We start from the raw sequence: 15362 nt of genomic DNA, 5'->3' as shown, positions 1-15362 counted from the left end.
CAATGTTTAGAATGGGCTGTACGGCTGGCCCTTATGTTCTGCTTGGTGGGGCCTCCCAAAACCAAATACAGATGAACTTCAACAAGGTTAATTAGTGATCAATGAAAGGGACAGATCGTGGGGCGGGGGCGGAGTCACAAAGAATTTCAGTCCATTTTGGGAAGATTGAGCATGCCCATTGGTTCAGAGAGCCTCCCCCCTCCAGCTATTGGAGAAACACCTCATCCATGTTGACCTTCTGTGGTGATAACACGTCGTGTTGTAATCTCATCTATGGACCTCTTCAGCAGCACTCAAAAACACTACACATGCATGAGAATAGAGATAAATCAGGGGTTGCCCCAAATAAATAAGAAAGCCCCCAAATCAGGGGTTCCCCATGTAAATGAGAAATAGTCTAAATGAGCAGTTCTCTACGCTGGTCATTGCTTTTGTTCTCAGTCTCACATACAATTAGGGGTAGGACCAGATAAGCAGAGGCTTCATTCCTACTCCTTTTCGAACAAATACTATTATTTTTATTGTAATTATGATTAATATTGTACATTATTATGTTTTTTTTCTTTCTTTTTTTTCTCCTTTTTGTTTTAAGATGTTTTCAATGTATTGTGTATTGTACTTATTATTATTTTCAAAATGTTTTTATGTTAATGTTCGAAATAAAGAAACATTAATTCATTCAATCCCTAAACATGAAGAGATGTTGATTGCTTTAATTAAACACAATAATGTCCAATAAGGGATGATTTACCTCATTAAGCCAGACAAATATATGTATGGCAAAAATACAATTAAAAAAAAAAATGTTTTTAGGGAACTTTTAATCAGCCAGATCATACTTTCAATTTCTACAATGCATTGTGACAAATGATTCCATTCAAAACGGGTTAACGTTTGAAAGGGGCATACAGTAAGTGATAGACAAACAATAAAGGTTAGGATAATGCATACAAAACAATTTATTTTGCATAATTAAAATGTAGGAATGACAAATCAGTGATTCCAGGATATTTTACATACAGCAAAATGTTAGATCACTTGCGCTGTGTCTGGTCAGTCGTTAAAAATTCTACAAAAGAAGAAATAGGCAAAGACACGTCTGAGCAGCATGTCAGCTGTTATAATGCATCCCAGCATGCATTTCTGCTGCAGCCCAACATGCATGTCTGCCGAGTCATCACCTGCTAAGACAGTGCTGCTTAACCTCCTGCCCACCACCACTAAACCTGCAAGAAGAGTGAACCTACTGCTCGTGTTTTATTTCAGTTTATTTTAACAGTCAGTGGGCTGATTGTTTATTCTCTCGAGCACGAAAGATATAAGAACTTGGCTCGGCGCCCATGCAGACATTAAGCTTTGAAAAAGGTGCTTCATATGTCAGCCCCCGCCGAGTTCAGGTGTACTGTTAGGTGTGCACCGACACACCTGTAGCACACGCAACCTGTCGCACACATTCAGGGTGGGTCAAGGCAAGGGCACACAGAAATGCACATGTCCCCAACTCTACATGTCCAATGACAGAGGTCTGTTTCAGTGACCCCCTGACCTCTCAGAGCTCCACCTTCTCAGCAAGGGGATTGGAGGGGTACAGGTGGGTGAAGCGCCCCAGAGTCCAGATGGGGAAGACGTTCCGGTAACAGGTGTAGCTGATGGCGCAGCTCTTGTTGAACACGCCTGAGATGTTCTCCTACAGGTGAGAAATAGGGATGTTGGGTGCATTTCAGCAGGTGACAGCACCTTGTGTCACACCTATAGTTTGCAGGGCTACACTTTTTAAATGGGCAAATGAACAGTGTTGGCCGATATGGCCGAAATGTTAATTCTACTGATAGATACAAATTTTGATTTTTGAGCATGACAACAAGTGTGTGAGTCTCATCGTTTCAGAGCAGGTAACAGCAGGACCACAAGGAGGAAAATAACCACTGAGGTGCAGATGGGTGGAGTCTCACCTGGGGCCAGTCTCCATTGGGCAACTGCCTGTCAATCAGAACCCGGATCCCCTTCTCTATCACTGTGGTATCCGGGTACCTGGCAAAAGAAAAACACAAAAACAAAGGCTGTAGAGACAAAGCACTGGGTTGCATGCTTTAGAGAAAGCTGTTGGGCTACACATACAACCTCAGGGCTGGTTGCTACAGAGACAGGCCATTAAAGGGAGTGGTTTGTTTAAAAAACAGATGGATGTTACTTTAATTGTTCAGAGCACTTGGCTCTTCTCCAACTGAACCTGTGCCTGCTCTGTATTCCATTTTAATAGAGACTGTGATACTCTCATATAGTGCGTTTGCTCCCATACATTCAGTGATCATTTTATTAGGTAGACCTGTTAATGCAAATATTTAATAGGCCAATCATGTGGCAGTAATTCAATGCATAAAAGCATGGAGACATGGTCAAGAGGATCAGCTGTATTTCAGACCACATGTCAGAATGGGGAAGAAATGTGATCTAAGTGACTTTGACCATGGAATGATTGCTGGTGCCTGATAGGGTGGTTTGAGTATCTCATAATCTGCTGATCTCCTGGGATTTTCACATGCAACAGTCTCCAGAGTTTGCAGAGAATTGTGCGAAAAACAAAAAACATCCAGTGAGCATCGGTTCTGCAGGCAGAAATGCGTTGTTAATGAAAGAGGTCAGAGAAGGGCCAGACTGGTCAAAGCTCACTGGAAGGTGACAGTAATGCAAATAACCACACATTACAACAGTGGTATGCAGAAGAGCATCTCTGAACACATGACAATGTGTCAAACCTCTAAGTGGGTAGGCTACAGTAACAGAAGACCAATGAGTCTAATAAATACCTAATGAAATGCTCACTGAGTGTACATGAGTAAGAGGGAAGATTACATACACAGAGAAAGCGTGTATAACTTTCAAGTAATTTTAGAGTCTTCAACTATCTTCTGTTAAAATGCTGCTCGACAATGCACTGCAATACAGGTTTCCTCAGGCAATGCCCTCCTCTGGAAGACATTGGCAAGAGCTTTTCACTCAAAGGGCAGACATTGAATTCGTACTTTTGTCCTCTCTCTGTGAACAGTATTTCTATATTTAGATGATATGAAAGGAATGACACTTGCTTGTTAGAAGCTGTCAACATTACTATTACGAATATGTTTACAGCTACCCTGGCTTTCATCAAATGAATAATGATGCAGGAGAAAGAGAAACATTGTGCTTTTAATAATGGAGTGAAAATGCACTGACTGAGTCGGACCTGGGTCAAATACGTAATTGCATTGGATTCAAATACAATTCAAATACACTTCTGTGTTCAAATGCCTGATACAACTGAGCCAAATAAGAATACAAAGTTTGCACTTTTTGAGAGTATTTCATGCATTCCAATACACCGGACAAGCTCAGTAAAGTGTAGAAAAGTATTTGAATCCAAAATGACGAGCCATTTGACGCAGGTCTGCTCTGAGTGAATCTGGAGGCTCTGCCTGCTACCTGACGGCCATCAGCCCCAGCAGGGCCCAGCAGGTGTTGTGGATCTGAGGCGTCTCGCTCTGCACATAGCGCCGCTGCTCACAGGACTCAAAATCCTCCCCCCAGCCCCCGTCCTCCATCTGCTTGGACAGGAGGAACGCACATGCACGCTGCACCTCCTGACATGCTGTCCTGGGGGGGGGGAAGCTTTATTAACCATTATGTAATCTCCAGAGGCTCTATTCACACAATAGTACAATAATAGAGAGACGCACACTCTCTATTAGCTTTATTAATCGTAGTGTCATCTCTAGGAGCTTTATTAATCCTAATGCCATCTCAAGTAGCTTTATTAATCCTAATGTCATTTCTAGTATCTTTATTAATCCTAATGTCATCTCTAGTAGCTTCATTCATCCTAATGTCAACTCTCGTAGCTTTATTAATACTAATGTCATCTCCAGGAGTGTCAACTGAGTTTCCGTACCCGTTCTGGAAGGTGTGGCCCATACATGCAAATGCCTCGAGTCCAAACCATATCCCATAGGTGAAGCACACTCCCCAGGACCTAAAAGATGGAGGCGGGAAGATTGAATTATGTGTACAGCTTATACGACAGGTGACAAAAGGCAAAACTACACAGCAAAAAAAGAGCCAGCCTACCCTTCCCATGATCCATCAGGACGCTGCACCTTCCTGCAATACTCAAGCCCGTCCCTCAGAGTGGACCTGACACATGAGAGCAGGTTCAGGAAAAACGCCTAGCTGGAGTTACATAGGCCTAAATCTACGTACACATGGCTACAAGAGTTTCAGAAAAACCTGACTGTAGATACGGAAGTGTGGTATCGCAGATATGGGCTGGATATCGCAGTGATGGGGGTTCATCACGTGTTCCCCAGAGATGTGGACAATGTTAGTACCTGATCTCCTCCGGCCGGTGATCTGGGAAACCCTGGTGGAAGTGTTTGAGCGCCTGCATCACGGCTGAAGTGCACTCCACATACGTGTAATCGATCATGATGTCACCTGAGAACCAAGAAAGGACCTTAGTGGACCTGCACTGCCTTTTAGAAAATGGCATCCATTGTCAGGATGTCTGGTTTCCATGGGGCGGTGGCTTACCGAACACCTCAGATGGGTTAAGCAGCTCCAGCAGACGCCCCCCTCGCTTGGTTTCGTACGTGGCGAATCCACCGTCCGGGTTTCTCATGCTGAGTAGCTGAAACGGGGACAGAGAGCCACAGCGTCAACTCAGAGACAGAGAGCCACAGCGTCAACTCAGAGACAGAGAGCTACAGCGTCAACTCAGAGACAAAGAGCTACAGCGTCAACTCAGAGACAAAGAGCTACAGCGTCAACTCAGAGACAGAGAGCCACAGTGTCAACTCAGAGACAAAGAGCTACAGCGTCAACTCAGAGACAGAGAGCCACAGCGTCAACTCAGAGACAGAGAGCCACAGCGTCAACTCAGAGACAGAGAGCTACAGCGTCAACTCCGAGACAGAGAGCTACAGCGTCAACTCAGAGACAGAGAGCCACAGTGTCAACTCAGAGACAAAGAGCTACAGCGTCAACTCAGAGACAGAGAGCCACAGCGTCAACTCAGAGACAAAGAGCTACAGCGTCAACTCAGAGACAAAGAGCTACAGTGTCAACTCCGAGACAGAGAGCCACAGTGTCAACTCAGAGACAGAGAGCCACAGTGTCAACTCAGAGACAGAGAGCCACAGTGTCAACTCAGAGACAGAGAGCCACAGCGTCAACTCAGAGACAAAGAGCTACAGCGTCAACTCAGAGACAAAGAGCTACAGTGTCAACTCCGAGACAGAGAGCCACAGTGTCAACTCAGAGACAGAGAGCCACAGTGTCAACTCAGAGACAGAGAGCCACAGTGTCAACTCAGAGACAGAGAGCCACAGCGTCAACTCAGAGACAAAGAGCTACAGCGTCAATTCAGAGACAGAGAGCCACAGCGTCAACTCAGAGACAGAGAGCTACAGCGTCAACTCAGAGACAGAGAGCCACAGTGTCAACTCCGAGACAGAGAGCCACAGTGTCAACTCAGAGACAGAGGGCCACAGCGTCAACTCAGGGCCACACACTGTGGGACCGCCTACACAGGAACCAGACCTGGGTCAAATACAGAATTGTTTTGGATTCAAATTTGTTGCTATGCTTTACTATATACTGAGTTTAAGTGGTGTATTGGAACCTATGGAATACTCTCAGAAAGTGCAAACCCCACCTTCTGGTCCCCTTGGTTGGCTCAATTGCGCCAGGCAAAATCAATTGAGCACAGAAAACTATTTGAATCCAAAACAATCATGTATTTGACCCAGGTCTGACAGGAACACAGCCTGGAGACACAGGGATTCGCTGCCTCAGTTTGAAGGGCACAGTTACAGCCCTGTGTATGAGACTTGTGAAACCATGCTGTCGGCCCTGTTCAGTATTGGTGTTGACCAGCTGCAAACTGAGCACTGTCAGAATTGAAGGAGGAATGCAGTGTTGGTTCTCACCACGTTGATGGCGTCGTACAGACGCTCTGGGGGAATGTGCTGTGTGATGAAGGGACACTGCTCCTGCAGCAGCATCACAGACTTCAGCCCCTCCGCCGTGCAGTCTGCTACAATCCAGCCACAGTCCCGCGTGCTGAAGGGAAACGCACCCTGCACGCACGCACACACACACACACATACCACCACACACACACACACACACACACACAGAACACACACACACACACATACAAACAAACAGACACACACACACACAGAACACACACACACACACCACATGCACAAGCACACACACACACACACACACACGCACACACACACATACATACAAGCACACACACACACACACACACACACACACACACGCACACAAACACATACATACAAGCACACACACACACACACACACACACGCACACAAACACATACATACAAGCACACACACACAGAACACACACACACACACCACATACACAAGCACGCACACACACACACAGAACACACACACATGCACAAGCACACACACAGGCAGAACACACACACAGACACACACACCTCAGTTCCTCAGATAATAATCACTGTATCGTTACACACTCTATTAATCTTTTGTTTGACTAGCATTTAATGCACATCCTATATGCACACTATCTATACCTTGTTCATTTGCCTGTAGTATTTCTGGTATTCCGGTGGATTATCTGGTACCTAAAAAACAAACAAGACATGACAGAGAATTAGTCAGCTACTAAGTATGTCAAAGCATGATTCATTAATAACGTAAAAGAAAAATGTGATATTTAAAAACAAAGGTTGTGTCATCCGAATGACGCTGTAGAGCAGAGGCCTTGGGTGTCTTTTTTTCCAAATTTCAAACTGGTGAGCCAGAACATAACTAAATTAATTAGCCAATCCACATTCCAACTCAAGACAGTTCTGTGGACCTATACAGAAATTAGTACACCCCTGTGCAATATCACTTAAATGTCAGATGATTCAAAATTGTATCGCCTGACAGTAATTGCATTACTTCTAAGTTGAACATGTAATGTAAAATTTAAAACTAACAGTTTAGATTTACTATATAAAAATAGGCCCCACAGTAGACTCTAACAGACTCAATCCTCCTCGGCATGGAGGATAGCAGTGTTGCACAAATTTTCAGCCATTCTTCAGATAATTTTTCAGCTGCTCTTTACTGGAGGGGTTGTGTTGCTCTACCTTTCACCTTAAAATACCCCAAAGGTGTTCTATTGGGTTCAAGTCAGGCGACATGCTTGGCCAGGTCATAGTTTTCACTCTTCTCTTCTTTAGAAACTCTTGCGTGATTTTGTCATCTCCCCAGCACCTTTTGCACTGATGCAACCCCATATCATCACACTTCCACCTCTGTGCTTCACTGTCGGGACCATGCATTCACTGTGGTAGTCCTGGCCAGGTTCACGCCAAACACGCTGGACCCCATCTGAGCCAAATAAATTTACCTTGGTCTCATCTGACCAAAAAATACCCAATATTCTTCTTTTCATGCTCTTTCAAGTTTAATCTTGCAGTTTTGTGCCGAAGACAAGCAAGGGTTTTTGTTCTTGGACGCCGTCCATAGAGGTTGCCCTTATACAATGTCCTTCACACTGTCTGAGTTGTCACAGAAACTCTGATTTCCATTGATAACACCTCGATCGATATCTCCTGATTACTGCTGCAACTGTGTTTCTAGTGATTTTTAGTTGGTCACTAATCTTCCTATATCCTTTTCCATCTTTGTGATGTCTCACAATCAGATTTTTTCATTTCCTCTGCTAATTCTTTTCCACGTGGAGCCTTAATGCAGACATGCAGATAGACAGCACATAGGTCCAAAACTGAGAAGGCTCTAGTGTTCACAGGTCATTTTATAACCATGTAATCATACAATTAGTGCAATTAGACTAATTGGAAATCATTGAAATTTTGGTTCAATGATCACAGGTGTATTCACTTTTGAGTTTTACTTTGAGGCCTGTATTTTCAATATAGTTTTTCTAAAGTATTTGTTTTTGATAAGAGGAAATACTCTACTCGTCAACTTAGAAATAATGCAATTATTGAAAGGTGATACAATATTGAATCATTTGACATTTAAGTGATATTACACAGTACTATACTCACTTCTGTTATATACTGTATATAAGCAAATCATTTTCTTTCAAAATTTTGAAATGGTGGGCGTTTTTAAGGCACTCACCTGTGTGAGGGTGTAGAAATGGTGGGCGTTTTTAAGGCACTCACCTGTGTTAGGGTGTAGAAATGGTGGGCGTTTTTAAGGCACTCACCTGTGTGAGGGTGTAGAAATGGTGGGCGTTTTTAAGGCACTCACCTGTGTGAGGGTGAAGAACTGGTGGGCGTTTTTAAGGCACTCTATAAACCTGGCACTGTCATGAGCACCTGCCTAAGAGACAGAGAATCAATGTTTCAATAAACACATCTGCTAAAAGTGACTAAAACCATGTAAATGCACAGAAAGCCATGTGACAGGTGTTTGGCTGTAATGTCTGTTACCTCCAGGAAGGCTTGCACAGCAAACGCTGTGTCCCAGAGCTGGGACCCATTGGTGCCCTGTTGAGGGACAAGTGGGCAGGTTAGAGAGTGTTTTTTTTATTGGTTACAATATTCATTCTTTTTCAAAAACTGCAAAAAAAACTCCAAAAAAAAGAAGCAGTGATGACAATATTTCCTATTTAAACAATTAACATTACCACAAAACCACCAAAAATATACATACATACAAAGAAGCTTCCCACTTCAAAGAAAACTAATAAAATCCCAGGAAATAAACAAATAACATTCCCAATTATAGTATAAGCCACTTTTACCAAAAAACAACATTTGCACATCAGAAAATGTGGAAAGTTTTGGAAGATTTTTAGAAAAAAGGTCAAAAAGCCACATTTTTATACATTTTCTAAAGCCACTTCAACCCATTTTCATCTCACCGACATCTTCATCCCGTCAAGACCTAGCCTGGATAAAGAACAGGAGATTTTACCAGTTAATCCACGAAAAGGGACACACACTGTTTTTCTGTGTGTTCAGTGTCAGTGTTGCAGACGCCAAAGGAACACAGTCTATACTGTATTTTTGGGTCTGACAGGAGCTCTCTAACTAAACCATAAGACTTCACTTCATCATGAGAGCTCATGTGGATGCTGCAGCAGAGGTTCATGGGTAATGTGTGCAGTGCGTTAAGAGCCCTCACTCACCACAGGTAGTCTGGGATCCTGGACACGTGCTCCTGGAAGGCTGGGGATGTTGGTCCATCCTTGTGCCAGCGCACCAGCATGTTAATGGTTTTGGAGATCTGTGGATGGAGGCAGAGTGGGGGGTAAGTGGGGGGTGGGGTTTCAGACATTATCATGCTCAGTCTCTCAGTCTCATAATCAGATTTACGTAACCATAAATCTGATTATGGTCTCACCAGATAAGGTTTCTTCACTCAACACACATGTGAACCAAGTCTGTCGGACTGTGTCGGACAAACAAGCAGTGCACCACCCAGAGGAGTAAGGATGTATATACAGGTCACACCCCTCTAACTCAATAAACAGCTAGCTGGTGGTTACCTTGCTGGGTAGAGGTAATGGCAGTTTCCTGGTTAACAGGCACTGCGCTCATTCCCCTCCTGCTGTCCTTACTACCCTCTTCATCGATAAATGTTTTCATCTCCAATAACTGCATGTTTTTTTTTACTGTTATTATCCTGACTGTGACCAAGGCAACCATTTGACTGCATCCAGAGCACTTAGCTTGACTATTTCTTCAGTGAGAGAAAGTTACGTTGTCATGGAATGTCACCAGACCTGTACTTGTTTTGGATTCAAATACCTTTCTATGCTTTACTGAACTTCTATGGTGTTTTGGAACACGTGAAATACTCTCAAACCTGCCTCCTCGTCCTCTTAGTGGGCTCAGTTGCACCAGGCAAGATCAATCGAGCACAGAAAAGTATTTGAATCCAAAGCAATACACATGATGACCAGACCCAGGTCTGGTAATCATTCATGCTAGGTTTCTGCACCAGCATTGCTACATTGACTCCTTATTAAAGCATCATTATGAAAATGCTCTCCGTTACCCGGGGAGGTTGTCACTCACAGGCCCGATGCTGATGCACTTGGTAAAACGATCGTCGGCCTTGATGTGGTCGTACAGTTCCTTCACGGCTCTCTCTCGCAGGGCGGCGCTGTGGTGAGCCTCGTACATGTTCAATATCACTGCGGAACCACACGACACGGCGCGGCGTTATGGTCTGCGGACAGCAGGCCCCGAAACGCACAGGCCCTCTCAGGTCGGCGCACACTCACCGTAAGCGATGGACAGCAGCGTGCTGTGGGGGGTGTACAGGTCGCAGGCAGCCACGTTGTTCCTCTGAGCAGGCCAGTCGATGGTGGCGTAGTCCTGGATGTAGAGTTCCTGTAAACACCGCAGACTGTTGACAAATATGGACCAAGTGCCTGTTAGGTCACCTACTGGCCACCCATGGGCTTGTGAAAATCGCTTTGAAGCCCGGGAAGTCAAGTTTACTGGCGCCGCCATGTTGTACAATTTGGAGCCAACTACCTTTTTTTGTGGGAAATTGTGGCAATTGTACCATTGAATTGCATTGAAAATGGGTCTGAATGACCATATCTGGTAAACACCATATACCGTATCTCAATGGTGAACACACGCTGGTGGTTAGCTGATGAGGCAGCTAAGGCACTGCACTCTGCTGCCATCTGGTGGACAGACCATTTCACTGCACCTGTCTGAGGCTGAGCACGATGGGGTCCTCCTGAGCACGGAGTCTCACGGCGTAGCAGTAACTCATGGGCAGGTACACCTGGCGGCAGTGACACCACAGGGTAGAGGGGTGCGCCGGCATCCAGGTGGGGAACAACCTGAGATGGGCACACAGGACAGCACCGTGGTTTGACCAGGAAACTGCACCTTAAAGCCGGATATTTCCACAGCAACAACATTTAATGCATGTGGTCCTGTGTGTCCTGTGTGTACCATCTACAACATCAGTTAACATTTCTGTCCGCTAAAGGAGATAGTTCGAATTGAAGACACACCACACAGTACATTTGTTTGAACAGGGTGACTCTTTTGTTGTTCAGAAATATTTGTGATTGGCCCCTGCAAGGTCAAATCAACTGTAAGTCGCTTTGGATAAAAGCATCAGCTAAATAACTGTAATATAATATATTACATTTAGTCAAAAAATTCCACCCATGAAAAACAATGCATATTTTCTACAGGATGTAAGAATATTTTGAGTGAACTGTCACATGAATAAATAAGTGCTGGCTGTGCATATAGGATCTGTGAAAATGAATGGCTCTGTGTCCTTCTAGAGGGACGGACATACCACATCTCTGGAAGGAGAGTGTTCAGTCCTTCCCAACTGTACACATTAAGCACGGCCAACCAGAATTTACCCCAGGAAGGGATGCCAACAGCGCCCCCTGCAGGAAATAGCAGCAGAAATTACTTTTACATTTTAACAGTTAAAGGTACAATAGGACTTCTAATGGTCAAGAGAGGAATTGCAGGAACAAACACGCTCAAACCACAACACTGTTTATCCCACCGCTTCTCTGTGAATGCGCTGACATTGAAACGCCATTGGCTGTGGCAATTAGAACCAATTTTCAACCAATGAGCTTTAATTATTGTACAGCTATAAAATATTTTGGTACAGAGTGCCAGCCAGTTAACTTCATATTTTGAAACCCGAATTTAAGGACTATAAACTCAGGCAGAGGGTTCGTCAACATGTTAGTGAGCCTTTTTCAATGATAGGAATGGTCTTGTAACAATGCTTTGACACAAAACATACCTATTGTACATTTAAGATGCCTTAGGTCTTTAAGTAAAAAACTAAAATAATGTAACCCCTGACCTTTTTCGTGCAGGTTGTTTCTGGCTCGCACCATATCTGGATCATCAGGCCCGACTCCCAGAATCCTTAGCGTTGTGTAGTTCAGAGCTGTACCGAAAACTGTAGACTTGTCCTCAATGTGCCTGTTAACACCACCAACAGTTATGTGGTTATTACCTACTTGCAAATGCTACACATTAACTTCATTTGAGGAAAATAATTGGTTTTACAGATCATTAAACTGAAAGAGATCCATAACCCAACTTTTCCTCAAACAACTTCCTGCCTAGAAGTGCACACACATGCACTATTGCACTATTTCTATTGGTTGTGCTGGTCCATTGATGTACAGGTGATACTGTGGGGGCAGAGTGGACAGGAGGGGCACACTTACAGACCCCAGCCCCCGTCTGGAAGCTGCACTGAGCGCAGGTAGCGAATCATCTCCTTCTTCCTGGCCTCAGGTAGAGGTATGCTGGCAACATGACAGGTGATCATGAGACCTTCAAGGAAAAAAACACAGGGAACAAAGCAGGTTAATACAAACACACACACACATACACACATTGTGCTAACAGCATACGTGGCTATCAGTAAGTGAATAAACTGGACTGCTTGAACACATCTGCTCTGTAAAAACATGTTCAGAGGAGGCCAGTTACAATAACTATGGAATTCCCCTAGTCCCCCCATGTGAAAATCCGTACTCTCAGTTTTGCAAACTGTACCATCACTTTTGTAATCTATGCATTCAGTTTGCCTTACCCAGGGTAAGGTTTAGCAAACCAAGTGCACGGTTTACTAAACTGAGGTCACGGATTGGCCAACCGAAAGCACGAATTGCAAAACTGAGAGTACGGATTTCAGTGGGGAGGCTCCATAAGAAACACTTGAATACACGAGTACATTATCCTGGTTTTTATGAATTCTCAGCTCCGGACAGGGCAGAAACCTGCACAATGCGATGTCCCGCGGTCAATGAACAGCTCCTGACTCAGCCCTACCGTTAAGCTCTTGTACATATGAATGGTTGCAGAGAGCACATGTCCCTACCGGGCAGCAGGAAGAGAGGGCCTCCATAATCTCCAGCCCAGTGCCCATCCTCAGCCTGTAGGAGGTGGTAGAACTCCATGCCCTTCAGCGCTGCCTCAGGAGCAGTGTGTGCAGGGGGGCTGTCCGGCACAAACTGACTCTGCGGGAATCAAGAGGTCACAATGCCTTACAGAAACAGGAGCTGAGGATGGTCTGTGTGGCTGTGCTCGGCTGCCGCTAGTAACAGGGGCAACTATGCGTTATTCTGCAACACTGAAGACAAATATTCTCAGTTGTGCACTATAACCTGTGCAGTCTGTGGAATAGACCAGAACGAGACATTGGTAGTCTACTCTCTATCTTTAGCTTCCATGGATGGATTCCATCTGTACACTGTATGCCTGGTGAGGCCCTGCAACATGTGCTGAGCTTGTATATATTCTCTTAACATCGTTAGGATAGATATATACTCAGTGAGCACTCTATTAGGCATTTATACTTTTGTACTTATTGGTCTTCCACTGCTGAGATTTGACACGTTGTGTGTTCAGAGATGCTCTTCTGCATACCACTGTAGTTATGTGTGGTTATTTGCATTATTGCCACCTTCATGTCAGCTTTGACCAGTCTGGCCATTCTCCACTGACCTCTCTCATTAACAAGGTGTTTTTGCCCGCAGAACTGCTGCTCACTGGTTTTTCTTTTTTCTAGAGACTGTTGTGTGTAAAAATCCCAGGAGATCAGCAGTTTCTGAGATATTCAAACCGCCCTGTCTGGCACCAACAATCATTCCACAGCCACAATCACTTTTCTTCCCCATTCTGACATATGATCTGAACAACAGCGGAACTTCTTGACCATGTCTGCATGCTTTTATGCATTTAGCTGCTGCCACATGATTGGCTGATGAAATATTCACATTAATAAGCTGGTGTACAGGTCTACCTAATAAAGTGCTCACTGAGTGTATCGCCCTGGTTTGCTGTATAAAAAATGTTTGCTTGTCTTTTTATACATCCCAGTGTGCTCAACTTCTTTGAGGTTGTAGTTATTGCTATCATGCTTGAGTGTTATGTCCATTTCCATATACTGTGTCTGGAAATTGTAACACGGTACATTTTTGGACAAAACGCTAATTACAAAATGACAACATTGCTTTGCAATAGTGGTATAACACATCAAAGGTTACTGACATACATCAGAATTCACCCTCAGAAATCACCCAACCATCCTTAAAATACAGGAAAGATGCAGAGACAGAGTAGATGTGTTATTTTAATGGCTAGAATGAAGCCAGGAGCTGTACCGTGTCCATGCCCAGAGAATGGGCCTCCAGCATGGACTGCTCCCTGTCAGAGTTCTGATCCTCCAGGTAGTGCCAGGTCTGCCTGCCCTCCACATTCTGCAGCCTCCAGCGTCGCAGGTCTGTAGCAGGCTCTGTCTTATAGGGCCCCCCTCGTCTCCGCAAACACCTGGACACAATGAGTGCGCGTGTATGTGTTTGAGTTAGCGAGTGTGTGAGTGAGAGGAGAAAGCGAAGAATCGCTTTGTCCAGTATAGTTCAGCTCTCACGATGGCCAGTGGGAATGACGAGAACACCATGATTACTGTTCCCAGAAAAGTATTCCACCACACATCAGTGAGTACATGGTGGAGATTAACTTTCTATAACTGCTGCAAACCTTCGACATAAATTTAATGATCAGCGATTTTCGGAGGTAGTCATTGTAAGAAATAAGACACTGAAAACGAATGTATTCACACGGAAAATAAGTCTATGCACTGGCACTCGTCTGTAGTTTTACTTTTAAGAAACGGCAATAGTGGCAATAACTTGAGCGAACTGATGATACACATTTTCTAGGATCAAAAATCTTGCAGCAACATGTTCCTGCACAGTAGTCTCGAGATTACAGTTTGTCGCATTAAGACCGATATGTCGTTAAAAGATGGACAATATAACGACACTGTTCTTTCGTCATTTAATTCATTTCAAAGCACTTACGTTCCTTCGGTCATCATACAGTCCGTGTATGAAATATTTCCTATGCACTACAACAACGTAACGAGTCTTTTCATTTGTGCCTCTTGAAACGCGACGGTCCGCCCTTTTCACTTCGTCATCGGGAAATGAAGTTTTAGATCATACACGTTGCGTTTTTCAAACGTTCTCTCACTTATGGAGAAAACTACAATTCCAAAAGGCCAAACGAAGCCTTCCGAGTAGACAAATGTATGGAGAGACATGAGCCGAGGAAACGCTTTCCAATCAGAGCTTAGGGGGCGGTACAGGGGTGGAGCGGTCATTCGCATGCACCTATCAGCTACATTCGTACATTGACAGTAGACGATGGACTTTATGCTAATTAGAACGTTCGACAAGCTGTTGGTTCATCAGGAAATAAATAAAATACATTATATATGTATACACACATAAAAAACAAAAAAAAAAACATAAATGGTTAAAGGCG

The 15362-nt window shown here is 44.2% G+C and overlaps 1 protein-coding gene across 1 annotated transcript; it reads right to left on the bottom strand.

The window, feature by feature from the left end:
* Window positions 1–804: 804 nt before the first annotated feature.
* lss (lanosterol synthase (2,3-oxidosqualene-lanosterol cyclase)) lies at window positions 805–15101 on the bottom strand. The gene is made up of 22 exons (XM_061235721.1): window positions 14897–15101; window positions 14198–14363; window positions 12913–13051; window positions 12254–12362; window positions 11881–12002; window positions 11347–11443; window positions 10738–10873; window positions 10298–10406; window positions 10089–10207; window positions 9197–9294; window positions 8930–8957; window positions 8496–8552; window positions 8314–8385; window positions 6615–6665; window positions 5961–6110; window positions 4564–4660; window positions 4362–4467; window positions 4102–4167; window positions 3926–4006; window positions 3460–3630; window positions 1953–2031; window positions 805–1687 (listed from the first exon to the last, which is right to left on the bottom strand). Exons 1-22 carry the CDS (start codon window positions 14911–14913, stop codon window positions 1550–1552), a joined length of 2208 nt encoding a protein of 735 aa, XP_061091705.1. The 5' UTR covers window positions 14914–15101; the 3' UTR covers window positions 805–1549.
* Between the last annotated feature and the right edge of the window lie 261 nt (window positions 15102–15362).

This window comes from Conger conger, chromosome 3, assembly GCF_963514075.1.
Source record: "Conger conger chromosome 3, fConCon1.1, whole genome shotgun sequence".
Classification (NCBI taxonomy): Eukaryota; Metazoa; Chordata; class Actinopteri; order Anguilliformes; family Congridae; genus Conger; species Conger conger.
The sequence above is the reverse complement of the archived record's forward strand: the minus strand, read 5'-3'. Positions and strand labels throughout refer to the sequence as shown.